We start from the raw sequence: 17,462 nt of genomic DNA, 5'->3' as shown, positions 1-17,462 counted from the left end.
GCTGCACTATCTAATCTCATAATTGTATTTTTCATTTCAAACTCAACATCTCTCTCATACACGCATAATTAAACCAAAGAGATGAAAAATAAGAGAAAAGAAAGATTAAAAAAACACAATATCAAAAGTGAAGAGAATGCATCGAGAAAAATTCAATCCACGCCTTAAGATCGCGAAAAAGCGAGTGAATAAAAAAGAAATTTCACATGAGAAAGTGTCTCAATACATGCACATGATGCAATTTAGTGTCACGGGAGATGAAAGAAAAAATAGTAAATCCAGTAAATCTATCCAATAAACTTAACGTATAAGCAAATCATCATAGTTTATGAAAAAATTGAGAATAATTTAAAGTTTAGTGGTTTAGTTAACACTGTAAGGACGAATAAATTATCTGACACTCAAAAGATATTTTTTCACTTCAAATTATTACAAAATTCTTAAACCTGAAGAAGAGGGTCGATCCCGAAGGAACTACTTCATCGAGCAGGAAAAATTATGTCAACCTTACTAAAATGTTGCGATTTTCTCAATTTCTCCACTTAGAGGACAAATTACCAAATATCAGAATACGCCCCAGTGTCCATTATCACTTCCATTGCGTGCCCAAAACATTGATTTAGGATTAGAAATTAAGAATACCCTTACAATAATAAAAAAATTGCTACTCTCACGGTTAGTTTGCTTTTTTACCATGATTACTGTCGTGAAGTTATACAAATACGTATTTCAGGAAAACTTGAAATCTAAACATCTCTATAGTATTAATTGGGTTATATTTTCTCAAACGAATACGAATACAAAAATTCCTCAGAACTTCAGTGGATTTTCTAAAACCGTCGGAATGCGAATTTTTTTGGGAACTACACTTGTTAATCCTTGAGAATACGGAAAACTCACGAAAATTCACCTGAGTACGTGAGAGCTCCTATGAACTACAGAAACCTGCAGAAACAACCTGAAGTAGAGAAAATCTTGAAAAAAAACCCTGAGAACCCATGGGAATGCTAAGAAGCCTTTTGATGACTCGGGCTGAGTATCTCTTGCGAAACTGTGTAATACCCTATAGATACACTTACGACTTAAGCCGAGAGACGGCTTAGTGGAAAATGATGGAAATGTAATTTAACCATTATTTCTAAGATAATTACGCTAAGCCGTCTCTCGGCTAATCCTCAGGTCTGTCAAGGCCATAAGAAGGTTCGTAACTGGACCAAACCTAAACGTCCCTTCTCTAGTTTATTCTATGTACTTAAATTTTAGTTTTACAATATGCTTTATATCTCATTGCGGTTAGGCCAGTCAAAAAAAAGAGCAAGTTCGCCAAGTTAGTAAGTTGTCCAGCAATTCTATCATAACATACTTCCCTCGCTTCTTATAAACATCACAATAATAAACTTAAATATTTAAGGGCAAAATGGGATACATATCGCTCCTTGAAAATTGGGCTAACTCAGTTTTTGTGATTTTTTTTGGAAAGAGAATTTAATACATTTTCAGTTAATGTTACTAAACTTTATTATTAAAAATATTCTTTTTTCAAAATTTTATTCTATTTTGATTGCTTAGACAATTTCTTTGAAGTAAAGGGGCATAATATAGATTTATCGTAAAGATTTATATAAAAAAGGGAGGTATTCTAAATTTTTCAAACTCATTCCAAAGAAAACTTAAAAATGTAAGTTTCTTTTTCATTTTCAAAGTATTTCAGAAATTGGAGAAAATAGAGGAACTGCTTACATTTTGGGACAGCTTGTAATTTTGGACACTTTGAGGGTAAAGTTGGACACTACATATTAATTGCTTAAAATTATAGAATTATCTTCTATTATTTAATGAATAATGTATTCTACCTCAATATTTATTTATTTTAGGAGATTTTAACACTATATTCATCAAATTCGATCACTTTTGAATATAATTTGAATTAAAATTGCTTTGTTGAAATGTCCATGGGAGCACTTCCTTATGAGAAATACGACATAACTTTTTGTGTAATTCAGTCTCATTCAGCTGTAGTGAAGTACCAATAATATTTCTTTGATATTTTTTAGCAATATTATTAAATATTCATTGAATATTGTGTTAATTCATGTTAATAATGATTTGCTTCATGTGAAAAACACACAATTTTGTCAGAGATTCACCAGTAGTGGTATGATAGCGATTTTTGTCTGAACCTCAATATCGAGGCTAAAAAACAATCTGAGGCAAAAGTTGCACATGTACGAAAATGTGCCTAATAAAATTCTCTATAAAACCCATAAAACAAAATTTTAAGGACATATTTAGTTTTTGAAATATTTTTGATTAAAGTTCCTAAAAATTTCGATTTTCCATGTTTTCTGACATATGAGACTACAGCGGCCCTGGTGTCAGTTGTACGAACTCCATCAGTCCGAAGGATTATCGGGCATATAAAGAAGAACAAATGTTCCCATATTAAGAAATAAATCAGTTATATTGGCACCCTTGTATCATAAAACGGAAAAAAACGGGTTTGCCTAGATTCCAAGCGCAAAAACAAAATGATAAGTATTTTCGTTAATCATTTGACCCAAGCGATAGGAAAAATAGCATAAGAACTCAGGGACACAATCACAGTTCCATATTGTTATTTAAAAAGTTTACGGGCCATTTGCAATATCCTACGGTTCCTTCTCATAAACAAGAATAGAAGTTGGTAAATTGTGTTCTTGAAGAGGATGGCAATGGTCATAATTACAAGCAAAGTGTCCAAAATTACAGGCAAGGTGTCCAAAATTACAATAAAATTCATGCTTATACATTTACTCATTTTTAAAGGTAATAAAAATAATTTTAGAAAAAGCTAAGACGATAAATTGCTTGTCAAGTTTCTAAAACCCTTCTGGAAAGAAATTAACAAAAACCTTGAATTTGTATTGAAAATATTGCACTGCAAGCTTGGTGCTTATATATGCACCCTATCCCAAACTATAAACACTTCCCCTAATCATATGGAAAATATTTGTTGAAATTCGAGAATTCCTCATAGATGTAATTTCAATAAACTATGAAGTTCAAAAACTTTATCGTAGAATACGGATTATTATTTAAAGGTCGATGTAACACTTTAAAGCTCAAAGATTTATCTCAGAACTGTGGGATAATTCCCTTGTTTAAAATACTCATCTTTGAGGACTTTTCTTTTCTCAGAAAGTCTTAAGACATATTAAATTGCACCCTTGGATTATTATGCAAATTCCCATTACAATTTCCATTTTGAAACCCCATGTGACATCGCATAAAATTATCTAATACCACCCTAATCCCATTTTTTAACAGACAGAAAAATATAATTTTGGCAAATCGATAAATTTTAAAAATGTACAAAAAGAACTGCACAGCAATAACATGACAAATTCCCTTGTAAATCACAAGACACAAGCAAAAAACCCCAATTAAAAGATCAACTTGAATTAATTGGACCTCTTGACAAAAGCTTATTCCCATAATTCATTTGCTATTATATGATAATTTATTTCACCAACAAAGTCATATATTTAAAAAATATGTATAATTTTATACAAAAAAAAGATTACAAATGAGGAGAAAATCCCATTTTCACCAAATAGTGCCCACAAGTGAATAATAATGGTTTTTTTTCTATTATATTATATAAATCTTAAGATTTATTGCAGATATGACTCAATTTAGTCAATCGATTTTTGCCAATTCTCTTTATGCTATATTTCTCTATGGAAAAATTACCATTTTCCACATCAAATTTAACTCAAGATTTTTTTACGAGATTTGAACAAAGATGATCACATTTAAACTGAACAAACTTCAGTGGAATTGAATTTAGAGCGAGGAGAGAGAGAGCTTTCACCAGGCGCCTCCACGGGGACTAATATTTCATCTGAGAACAAAAGGAGCAATGCAAGTCGATAGAAGTTGGTCATAATGCGAAAATTCTATAGATATTTTCACATTTGGTCGCCCTGAAGCAGTAAAATATGGCACATTTTTTGTTTATACTTCAAACACTAAAGTATAGGGTGCAAATATATTGATCGTTCTTGATTTACCATTCCTCTTTTATTTTAATGATTACTTAACAATGAAGTTATCAATCTAAGGGAAAGCGCGAAAAGAAGTTATCATGTCACCCCTTCCTCACCACATCTTCTGATGTTTTGATTATTGGGAATATTCTTCTAGGATTTTAACAAGAAACGGATGGCAAAGCTTTTAAGCCACCTATGTATTCGTGATCAAGGAGTGGCAAAAGGCGTTTTGGGAAAGTTTGAGAGCCCGATCAGAGGATGTAATATTTTATTAAGGAGAATAAGAATAAGAATTATAAGAATTACTGTGTAATCACACTTGCACATTAAAATTTTAATATGATTCACATTAATTGTCGCTGCAGAGAGTCCAAATGTGTAATTTGTGTGTTTGAATTATTTTGTATTCAAAATTTGATCTATTTGTTGATAAAAAGGTAGACTTGGCCCGCAAAATTTGATATAAATTGATTTATAGCATTAATGCGAAAAATTAATGCAATTTTCTCTTTAATTTTTTAATGTGAAAAATATTTATGATTTAGGTAAATTTAAACTTATTTTTGCAGGCCAAGTCCACTTCTTTATCAATAAATAGAAAAACCCCAAATATTAAGTGACTCAAAGACTCAAATAACATATTTGGACGCTCACAAGCGACAATTAATGTGAATCACATTAAAATTTTAATGTGCAAGTGTGATAACGCCCTAAAACCACCTATTTAAATCTTATTAAACTAATACGTCAGTATTTGTGATATAGATAAATACGGTTTTAAATCCACGGAAGCTTTTTCACGTACTATAGTTATATGTCGGTGTTTTTAAAAAATTGAATTCTAACTTACCCTGCATTTTCTGCTGCCGCAATTGACATGTGGGGTTCATCTGTTAGCTGCACGGGCGATGGACCCTGTGAAGGCGCTGGTGGAGCAGAAGGACGCTCCGTGGTCGCTGTAACGCCAGCCACCTGAAAGAAAAAGAAGAAAAATGCAAGATGAGAAAACACTGTCGCCCAGCACCATCATTAGAATCTTTCATCATCCAGCCGCAGAAGACATAAAATTTCAATTTTTATCTCATATTCCTCTCTATCAACCTCTGACTTCGATGTGAAACGCAAAAAAAGCGCCCAAAGTTGATCATCTAATCTGTGGCTTCCCAAGTGAAAAAGTAGATAAACACACTGACCAAATAGTGAAACATCTTTGGGCACATAATCCTCTCTGAGGCACAATCATCTCGCTCATACACTCCTGGCCAATTAACCAAATGTCCCCCATCTCATTCACTCTCATACTGAAGATGGAGCCCAATATGAGGGTATCGCGAGATGAAGAAAAGAAGATAGATGTCTAACGAAAAACCACACACAGAATCATCATCCGTCAAACCGGTCTGTCCATAGCGGTTCCAGAAATTGCATCTGTCTCGAGAATCACGTAGCTCCCAAGCACCAAACATCAGAACCATTTATGATTTTTGACCATGATCTCTCTGTGGCCAAAGAAAACAATTGAGGGCTATGTCGGATGATAAATTATAGGTCACTCTCATGGTATTTCGTGATGGAGCTCCCGCAGAATTTCTCCAGGTGATTTTATAAATTTGCCCACAAAAAAAATTAAACATTAAAAGGCCCAAGATCTTCACTTTCTTGGGCAATTTTATGCTAATTCGCCAAAGCTATTTTAACACGTCGACGCCCACCTCGAGTCATGTAGCGTTATCTTCACAAATTATTCCCCTGATCTTTATCCAGTTTAATATGCACATCCAGAAGAATCTCTGGTATTTCTCACAACACTGGCACCATGACATATCTCTCAGATTATCTCCCCACATCGAGATTTTATATCATTTTAATTGCATCAAAGGGGATATTCAGTTAGAAAAGTGGGCAGAATTTGGTTGAAAATTTAAATGAAATTTACGAGACTTATAAAAATAATTTTGATTGTCTCTCACTCTACAAAGTAACTCAAGCAAAATTTAGGATTATTGTAAGTTGTAAATTATAAGACAAATCATTTTATCAAATCTATAGGATTAATTTTATGCTAAGTTCTTACAATGTTTAACATAGTTCCACTGATATTCTTTTTTATAATCATCAGGTGGAATCCGACCTCATCCGATTGGACACAAACTTTGTAGAAATACCTTTTACCACCCAAAACTATTTCACGTCCTCTATGACTCTGGATACAGAAAGGAAAATATTGATTGGGAGAAACAATTTTTTTTCCAACTATTTATAACCGATAAAAAATCATTTCTCTTGGATATTTACAAACTATAATGCCCTAGACACATTTACGACTTAAGCCAAAAGACAGCTTAACATAATTATAATCAAAATAATGATCATATTACACTTCCATCAGTTTCTGACTAATCTGTCTCTTGGCCTAAGCCAGGAAACAGCTTAAATAGTGGGAAACTGATGGGAATTTAGTTAAATCATTATTTTGATTATAATTACGTTAAGCCGTCTCCCTGCTTAAATCGAAAATGTGTCTAGGGTATAAAAATGTTCAAATCAAAGCATTTTGTTTTGCAGGAGGCCGATCAATTCCTAAGCTAAGATATTTTTAACCAAAAAGTTGTAAAATGAGCTTGCTAGATATGTTACAGTTCAGAAAGAAATAGTAAATCCCGAATTTGATATTCTCTTAAAAATTATTATATTAATCACCCGTCTATTTAAAGAGAACTATTTAAAGTTTCAATTTAGAGTTTTCCGTAAAGGTTAAGTATCAACACATACCTAGAAATGGGTATATCTCATCTACCTACAACTCAATTTCCACCATTTTTGAAGCACCACTTAATTTTGTATTTTTTTGTATTTATCTAAATAGCTTAAATTAATTTCATCCAAATATTCTAATCTGAGATATTGAAAAGGTAAATGTACCCTAAAAAAATATTTAAATTGCCATATCTCGGGTTTTAATTGCCAGAAATTGATAATCTTTTCTGTAAATGAAATACTGCAATTCTTCAGAACCCAAAAATTCGTATAAACGATTTAGGAGTTTAAAGATTTTAAAGATTAAAGATAAATCTGGTTAACACGATATTCTTAAATATGTTAAATTGCTTTAAAAGACTTCTTTTAAGTTTGTATCTTAATTTCCAAAAGAAAATCTGTCACTTTTTAGCAATTACTGGTTTAGCCCTACCTAAATCCTTGGACAAACCACAGATATTGAAAAAAATCTCTTTCTTGGCATTTAGCAAAAAGGAATAAAAAATAATTATGTACATGTTGACTTTAATGTGACTATAATTGGGTAACTTTATTGGTCACTCATCTCTCCGCCTCGTTTAACATTTACCGTAAATATTTTATTGTCATAACTCTGTAAGATACTTCAGCTATTGCCACCAATTCATTCTATTATTTTCAAATAAATCCTTTTTTTTTATAAAATGTGGAGAAAAAATCCCTGTTTTAATTGTGTTTCTTTTTTTCTACTGAGCTAGTTGCAGGAAGACACTGCGAAAAATTAGCAATAAAAAAACACACACATAATTCGCTAATGATGAAAATTAGAATTAAGAGTCTCTCACACATTGAGAAAAGTATTTTTGAAAGGTAGTGGAATCAAAGAAAACTTCTTACTCACTCCTTCAAATGAGCTTTGCATTGGGTTAAGAGAGATGGCCAGATGGCAAAAATAGACAATGTAATTTCCAATGACTATTCACCATCTCATTCACACTCAGTCTTGGTTGCCTATCTGTTTTTTTTTCTAAATATTATTTTAGACTTTTATATTTTTAATTGACTCTAGCATATCTCCCATTAATTCATAGTCTCTAATTGGATTGCGTGGCTCCGTGGCTTTGTGTTGTTTCATACATATGAATCTAATTATTTTTTTGCTCTTTCAAGTTCCCATCTCACTCTCACTCTTGCCCATTTAGTGTACTTGTAAGGTATCAATGTTTGATGTCCGTCTCATTCACACCAATTCCTTATTTCCTCCCGATTCTCTCGCGCTTCTAATACGTTAGTCATAATCGCAAACAAACAACACTGAAACCGAGGTGTACAACATACCATCAATATCTCCGTCTGTTCCTCTTCTTCCCCGTCAATTTTTCAGTATATAGTAGTAACTCTTGTGGCTTTACATTTTATTCTCTTCTCTACTTAACTTCTAGCTTGCCTTCCAAGTTAACATCCAAAGTGTTCGTGTGAAGGTGCCACAAGAATAATCACAAAATGTTCTCCTAGAAAAGCTCCAGCGAATACGCGAAAGACAGAGATAGAGAGATAAAAAAGAATTGTAGAGAGTAACTAGTTTGTTTCCAGAAGTTACACACTCATTATGTAATTTAACGTCTTGCTGAATTAGCGTTTTCCTTCATAACATTATGCTCCCTTATATGCTCTCTCAAATCTCAATCTTATACACTCAACAGATAAAATAATGTCCATTTCATTTGCAAATCGCGCACCAATTTGTCAAACTTCTTTTTTATCTATTCCTAATTTTTCTTTACTACTGACTAGAAGCACTATAAAATGTTGATTTTTTTCTTCTCTACACACATACGATAATATGATAGTACCCGAAAAAATAGGCCCAGCACTTGGAGGCCTCGAAATGATATGCTGGAAAAAAATCCAATGAAAAGCCACACAGCTGAAAAGTATAAAATGGAAATTTATGGAAATAGAAGTGTTACTAATGTTCCTCATCGTCCATTTCCAACAATCTCTTCCCTCTGTCGCTAAATCTCTTCGCTATTTATACTCAAAATTTCATGAAAAATAAAATTGTTTGAAATTTTCAGTATAACATAGAATTCACTATGCAAAATTATAAATTAAACTTCAATAGAACCCATTCATATCCCAGTGAGATGTTGAGAATGCAATAATGGGTAAAATGACGGCAGACGCACCAGATAGGGGAAAATGCCCGTGCTTTGCACTGTCCCAACCTTCATAATGACTAATTTTTTCCTGTTTTTCAATAAATGTGACTGATCACACCCACATTTTAAAAATTGGGGACAGTGTCCTGTTTTTAAAATATATTACGGAGTCACATTTATTCAGAAACATAGGAAAAATAGTCATTATGAAGCTTGGGATAGTGCAAAGCAAGGGCACTTGCCCCTACATATTATAGGCTATCAACAGTTTACTTGATATAAATATATCATTACTGGAATGATAAACTATTGAATTTGAGAAAATAAAATCCGATTATTAGGACAGTTGGTCCGCCGTTAATACCTGGGAGAACGTAAATGAAATTCTTTTTTATTTGTTAACTACTTTAATTTCTCGTAGAATTTAAATGGAGATTGATTTTTAATACTACGAATACAAATTTATAAATCATCAATGTTTGTCACGAAAACCAAATTAATAGTAGCTGAAAATATCCAATCATAAATAATATTTTATGAGTTCCATAAAAAGGTTTTTGTTAAAATAATATATTGCACTTACTACAATATATTTATAGAGCTTGGATTTATTCTGTAATATTAGAATGATTTTAAATATAAACAAATACAATTTTCGTATTTTAAATAAAAATATGAATAGTTTTACAATATAAATTATCACGGGTTTCAGATTGGAAGTTTAGCCCTGTTCCCGAAGACTTAAAAATTGTAAATAAAAATTCATTAAATTTTCGTAAATGTTTCTAAATTCCAACTGGCGAGTTATAAAATGTTCCTAAATTGTATAATACACTAAAACGTTTGTAAAAGTTTGTACTTCTTTCACAGACATTGTTCGTAATATGGTCACTTGACGAGAATTTTTTTCTTTTACATACATTTGTTTGTCTGATAAAACCTTACGTACAAATGACAAAATTTTACGAACACTTTTTGTGTGCTTACGAATATTTACGAACATATGTTTGTAAAAGATCAAAAATACTTGTCAAGTGATAAAGCTACGAACAATGTTTGTGAAAAATATAAATTTTTACTAACTTTATAGTGGATTATTCGATTTACGAGCATTTTCTAAATTCTAAAAGATTTTCTCAATTTGGACATGTGGGACAGAAATGTTATCCGATTATGAGAAGAAATTACTTTACACTTTCACAATAACTGGAAATTTATCTAAAAATTTCAATAGTGAAGGATTAGAACATGACTGAAAAATTACATTAAATATGAATTTATTTCTTCCATCCAAAAATCATTACTCAACATGAAAACGTCAACAAACCTTTTTAAAACGCCAGCCGCCCGAATTAAAACGTAACTTGATCTTAAAAAAGACCGAATTAGCAAGAGTATGTGTTATCAATCTAATTTAAGTATCTAATCTCAAGCCTCAATTTCCTCAAAAACTTTTCTTGATAGGTCTGGTGAAGACCGAATATGATTGAAATTAGATGAACTGTAAGATTGATATTTACATATATACGAATGTGAATTGCTAACCTTAAAAAATTTATTATTTTTTAAAGCACTTGAAAGTTATGAAATCAAAGTATTTTATCAATATTTTAAATTGCACTTCTCAAAAAATATCATAATTATTGCAAAAATACCAATTTATTATGGCCTATATTAAACAGTTCCACTTTTTTAATAAATTTCTTTCAAAATTTGTCGATATTTAAAAAAAAAATAACTAGATATCATGTTTGTTGTCGAATTAAAAGAAAAAAAACAAATGAGATAGACGATTATCGTTTTTTATGGCTCCGGCATACCCTTTAGATCATAAAAATTTCACGAAATCAAAATTAACATCCCGTTTTGCATATGTCTATCTCATTCATGACATAGATCGATTCGAATTTCGACTTCTGAATTTTTCCTGATCTAAAAGGTATACCGGAGCCATTAATTTATGATTTTTAGTTTTTATTTAGAATTTATCATTGTCAATTTTCATAAATTTCAATTTTGAATTTAGGATTTTCTAAATTTTCTTCTTTCCTTACATATACATTCAAGAAAATGAAAAAAAGCTCTTATCTCTATTTTCTATTCACCTCAAAGTACCCAATGACTTCCAAGAAATAATCAAACACTGAGAAACCACACAATCGTGAAACATTCCGCAAAACCCACAAATTTTCAATCGGTCTGAACATGAGCCACATTCTATTGAGACGCAAATTGAAGTGTTTGATTGAGCCCTCATTTTTCACATTGGATTTCATATGGAATAAAGCTGGATTTTCTCATCAGAAATCCAAGAAAAAAAAGGTGTGAGCTTTCGTTGGAGAACAACAAACACCCAAGCCAAAAGATCTTCCAAAAAGTTTCAAGAAGTAAAAAAATATAAATGAGCAACACCAGAGGTAATATCATTCTTGTGGTCTTCATCGGGATGTCCTTGGGTATGTCTCTTGGACGCAATTCATCGCACAGAAAAGCGATTGTTTTACACGAAATAGTCAAGAGTCACAAAAAAAAAACACGATGTGCGAGATTCACCCATTTTCACCATTTGTCCTCCCTTTGTGTGACTCTATAATAAAGTGTACACCTTTTCGCAGGTGATTCACTTCATTCGCGGGCGTCCAATTATTCTCCAATGCGGTTATAGACTTGTCATACATCGCTCTTTTCGATCAACATAGACGACAAAGGGTGGAGGAATAAAAAAAAGTACACCATCGAGTCGATTTCTAGATCAAATGGAGGCGTTAGTGTCTCGAAAGTGTCTGGAAAATATCTAAGTGTTCTGGCACATATATAGAAGAATAAAATTTTCAGCACCAATTGTGGGTGTTAAATGGCAAATATTGGAATTCTATAGTCGCATGTTTGGGTAAAAAAAAAAAAATCAAACAAGACAAAGTAATACCCTTTTTGGCCTCATTTCGGACTCATCAATTGCACACACTGTTTTTTCCTTACTTTTCCAATTTGTTTTAGCTCTTTGTCAAGCATACAAGACACATCATCAAGTGTCCCAGTAAATCCAACTAATCATTTGTCAATTTGACACTATTTCTCCTCATCACTCAATAATCTCGCACCACTTTGCTTCTATATCTGCCTCAATTCACACATTAATTTTTATCTATATAGATTGTTAATCAACGTTCTTCATTCTCTGTCTCTTCCTCTCTACAATGGCGTGAGGAAATTTGCAAAAGGTTTGATTTAAAGTAATAAACATTCAATTTATATAGTAAAATAAAAGTGAAATAGGACAGCCTAGACTGGTTTAAATCATAGATGAGTATATATGAACGAATTATTCCATTTACTTCTAAAAAATATCTGAAAATAAAGAAATCGCTTGATATTTTCCGAATTAAATAAAAAAAAATGGCAGTGTCCCAGCTTTTCGATTGCTCTGAGCTTTATCTTGAAGTAATCCATATTAGCTGTGGAATTCGACATTTGACAACGAAAACAATTCTTAGAAATAATTAATTGAAGTCACGTGCATATTCATTACCAATTAAGATCTAGGGGGAAGCGCGCTCCCTTAAGACGACTGAAGCTTCGAACAATTTTTTTTCAATGTGTTTTAACTGAATTTGGCCCAATATATTATTAGATTTTAATAGCTAGTCTAATGCCTCGAATGCCTGTATATGTAGCCGTATAGGTTCGAAATAAAACAAAATCCATTCTTCATTTACTTTTTCACTTGGAAAAGATCGAATGTGAAAAACAAAAAAAAAATCTAGTGATAACGTACTGCTATGGGGATCACCGACGACAGGAAGTTGATATCTCTGATTATTTTATCCCTAACCAGGTAAGAGGTAGAAAAATAGCGAATTGTATAAATTGTTCGTAAAAGAATATTTACTTATGAGTGGGTCACCAAAGATTGTAAGTTGATATTTCTTACCATTTGATCTCTAAATCGGCGACACAGTAATAAAAAACGAACAAACAAATCTGTGAAATTACAATTTTTATCAGAAACGGGATCTTCTGCTTTTTATCCAAAATTTATATGAGGGAAACCGGGGCATTACCGAACATGGGGTAGGACCGAACACTGATTTTTATTACTAAAACTACTATGACGACCACTTCATCAATGGACGCATTCCAATAGTATCTATTTATATGGGTCTCGTCTTCTGAAGTCTAATGTATAATTAAAAAATCGCCGTGTTCGGTGCTACCACGCATTCGGTGGTGCCCTAGTTTCCAATATTACTTAGAAATTTTAAAAACAATTTGGAAGCGTTGAACACAAATCAGTTTTTTCGTTTTAGAACTTTTTTTCGAGGCTATTCCTCTAGAGTGGACTGTGAACGATTTCGTCTCCAGTCCGCCTATGCTACCTTTTCTAAATAAGAGAATGTACTTTAGATAGAGAAGAGATATCTGCGGTAAAGTTGTAAAACGGTAAATTCTCTATAATAATAGACTGACTAGAAACCTCTCAGGCCTTCTGGAAGGTCCTGAAAAACCAATGCATTCATTTTGCCCCAGGTACATCTACATCAAAATTAATAAGTCGCAAAAAAATGAAATTGCATCCCTAGATAATTCGTATAAGTTCTACAATATGCTCTCATTTTTAGTTCGAGATATAAAAATTCTTCCCCACATACATAATTTTCAGCAGTGTATTTCTCATCAGTGATAAGGTTGCAATGATTACTTTTGCGGTATGGTGAATCGAATACCACCTGTGAACAAGAGACGTCGCGTCAAGTCTTTCGCGCAATCTTCTTCCTCTGTTTTACCCATTCACAGATAGACCATTCGCTCTCTATCCCCCAATCTCATCTCCCACTTATGTAATTCCCGAGAATTGAGAGATGAGATAGTTTAAAAAAATATGTATATATAATGTATACCAGGATTAGAAGAGAGAACAAGAGAATACATTAGTATGAGATGCCTTTACTAACCGTGTTTTGTGGAAAAATTTAATATTTCGCATCTATAGTTCTTTTTTCTGTCTTCTATCCAAAATTCACCAAAATGGAACAAAATCGCGAATTTTATTTCAGCAAACACGCTTCTTTTTTTTTCTTTATAATTAATCCCCTCAAATTTATATTATTTCATCATCCTTGAATTTAATAAAATTCACCAATGACTCCATTTCCTCCGCCCTCAAGACAATTTACCAGATACATTATATTTTTTCAACTTCCTCGCGATTAAACATTTGAAGAAATATTAAAATAAAACAAAAAAAAAACAGACACAAAGTGGAATTTGATGGGAAATTCATGGTAAGAGAAATAGAGAGAAAGAAAAAAATTAAGCCAATAAATCACTTGGAAAATCATGTCTTTGAGAACATGTTCTATATCCTATACTTATTAGCATTTAAGTGTCTCTTGACTATGCTGATTTAATTATAAATTTTAATTCATTCTACAACAAAATGTGACGTGACTGATAATAAAAAGTCACACAACAGCAAAAGTAGGCAAAGAAATGTGAAAATAAAAAAGAACATACAAAAATTCTTCTCTCTCCAACCCTTATCGCAACCAACATACTTTTTCAAAGTTTGCACATTATTATTAATGCTATATTTATCCAGCTATCAGTCTGAAAAAAGTGCCATTTAGACCAAGAATATCTCACAATAATACTTGTGAATATGCCTCCAAAATGCCTTCAATCACATTAAAAGGTAATTTCCATCTTTCAAATACAAATAAAATAAAAACCATGTTTGTATGCTATTTTCCTCAACGTCAGCATGAAAGAAATTCATGCACAAATTAAAAGCGTCTTTTGCAACACACAAACACATTTTTCAACAGTGTTTTTCGTGCTGAAAACTCAATAATGCCTCCTAAATGAGTTTTCCACAGCAAAACAATTTAATTTTAATTCTCACCTCGTTTCCCGCTTGTTGCTTCTTATAACTTTTACATATAGAGCTTTCATCTATAAGAACGTTAATTTTCTTTTCGTTTGCTAGATTCTTTTATTTGCTCTTTTATTACTCAAATTTAAAAAAAAAACAATAAATAAACTCTTGATTTGAGCTACATACTAATCCTAACCCTCACTCTAAATGTGATCGTAATTTACTTTATGAAACTTTTAATTCAGAAACTCGGCATGCAATTCCATACATTCGAGTAATAAAACTTTTATTTATTTTTTTTTTACACTGGTTCACATTTTTTTTAAGTTTAGTATTGACTGTGATTTCTCTCGTTTTTATCTAATTTAAAAACTAAACAAATTTAACTAATTATATTATTAACATTAATAAATTACAGTGTAAAAACATATGCAATTCTCATGCCTTATGAGCAAGGTACAACAAATTTATATATCGCTCACTCTTGAAGATGTGTCAAACAGTTAGGTTAAAACAACATTTGGTTTAAAATATTAACCAGTTTTTTCAGAAATAGACATTCAGAAAATTGCATTTTTCAATAATTAAATGAAAATTTGCATAGGTTGAAATGTTTTTTCAATTCATTGTAATTTATTCATCACATAAAGGAATGAATTAACAAATATATATTATTTTGCTGATAGCTTCTTTTATTGATCGTTTCATTCATATTGAAAATATTGCTCAAAAATTAATAAGTTAGAGGAGACTAAGGGAAAATTAAACTGCAATTTGTTATTTTTTTTAGACTAATTAATATTTTAGTGACTATGGGACTGACTAATTGATTAAATAGGGGTTTATACTACACTAAAAGCCAAACTAAAACATCTTGGAGTTTGATTTAAACCCTGAATAATTCTGTCCTGGTATTCCTTTATTTAAACTCAAATAAATAAATAAATAAACAAAGTGCCAAAATATATTTGGAAAAGAAATGTAAAATATTCAATTGAAAAGTATAATTTTAGTTTGATTTTTGAAACCAAAATATAAGACATTAATTTTTTTTGGATTCTTTACTGCTCGAACTCCACAGAGAGAGAGAGAGTAATATGTAATCCCTCAATTTTTACACCCTCCAAAATTTCCATCTTCAACTTCCCGGGGATCATGTTTCTCAACAGGTTTTCGCGTTTCAATTGATTTCTGAGAAATGACGTCACGCTGTTCGTCCGTGCGGCCGCTACCACGCCTAGAGCCCACACTGCCCCTTCCCCCATAAGTCGAACTTAGGAGCGATTCATAACCGATTACTTATTTTTAACAGAAATTCAATTATATTATTTCTAAGGTGTGGTTTGGCCGAAATTTTGAGTGATTTCTGAATTGGTTCAAATCGGTTGAGAACCAGTAACCGGTAAATGATGCGAAAGTACTTTTGGGGTATAGCATCTAAGCCACGATTTCGAGCATTTCGCTTGCAAAAGCCTGGGATGCTTTGCCACCCCTTTAAAAGTCGAAAAGGGCATTTTTTTATGATCAAATGTCATTGTTATACTGTTTAGTCATACTTCTTTGACATAGTTTACTTTTTTACATTCCAGTTTGTTCTAAACTATATCTGTGCTTTCAGACCCTAAGAACAGCCTCAATGGGAAATTTAATAATTTCAAACTTCAATCCTCCTCTTCATCTTCATCAAAAATCTTCTTTTGTGTGTTGGGTATAACAATAATCAATAATGTTTTGTAAATATGTTTTTGACATTTCAATAAGAGTGAGTGAGATCTAGATCTAGTCAGTTAAGTTCAGATATTGTCAGTTTTGACAGTTAGAGTGAGCGAGATCTAGATCTATTCATCTCACTTTTGTAGGTTTCAAAAATATATTTAGAAAACAAAAGTTATTGGGCATTGAGCATAATGACCAGCGCACAATAACTTTTGTTTATAAACATGTTTTCAAAATTTCCTATGAGAGAGAGTTAGATGACTAGATCTAAATTTCATTCACTCTCATTGAAATTTCAAAAACATATTTACAAAACAAAAGTTATTGTGCGCTGGACATAATGCCAAATTGAAAATAACTTTTGTAAACGTGGTTTAAGGAACTGCCTATGAGAGTAAGCAAGGTGACTAGATTTAGATCTCCCTCACTCTCACTGAAATGCCAAAAATTTGTTGACAAAACTAAAGTTATTGTGCATTGTGCATAATGACTCGACCAGAATCACTCTTATTTCGGAAATATGTGTTGGACAATTGAATGAGAGTAAGTGAAATCTAGTTGGAGTCGTCTCACTCTCTTTCAAAGATAGTTTAAGAAACATGTTTACAAAGCATACGCTATTGTGTACATAGCATAAGAATATATATATTCAATCAAGATAAAATTTCTGACACTCCAAATTATATTTCCCTCATTTTCAAAGAAGATGTACACTAACTGCATTGCCTCCAAAAATTTGTAACTCATTTTAATTGTAACTAATTTTCAATTCACTCCCTGACACTGAATTAGCCAAGATGCCACAGGTGATACAATATTTCATAATTCTTTCTTACTTCTGTTCAAAGCACAAGGTACTTAGAAGAAAGAGAAATAGAAGCCAAGACTTCATGTTTTTAAGAGAAAATGTAAGTTGTCAATATTTGTGAGGCATTTTAGATG

General features: G+C 31.9%; 1 protein-coding gene across 22 annotated transcripts in view; it reads right to left on the bottom strand.

Moving 5' to 3' along the window:
* The window catches only part of LOC129806883 (transcription factor SPT20 homolog), a 90,739-nt gene that overhangs the window by 56,130 nt on the left and 17,147 nt on the right, over nt 1-17,462 (bottom strand). For all 22 annotated transcript variants that reach the window (XM_055855722.1, XM_055855699.1, XM_055855703.1 and 19 more), the window contains one exon: nt 4,882-5,003. In XM_055855722.1, coding sequence (XP_055711697.1) covers nt 4,882-4,910 — 29 coding nt within the window. In that variant the 5' untranslated portion in view covers nt 4,911-5,003. Of the gene's footprint in view, nt 1-4,881; nt 5,004-17,462 lie in introns of those variants that run through there.

This window comes from Phlebotomus papatasi, chromosome 3, assembly GCF_024763615.1.
Source record: "Phlebotomus papatasi isolate M1 chromosome 3, Ppap_2.1, whole genome shotgun sequence".
NCBI classification, from domain to species: domain Eukaryota; kingdom Metazoa; phylum Arthropoda; class Insecta; order Diptera; family Psychodidae; genus Phlebotomus; species Phlebotomus papatasi.
This window is presented reverse-complemented; position numbering and strand designations above follow the sequence as displayed.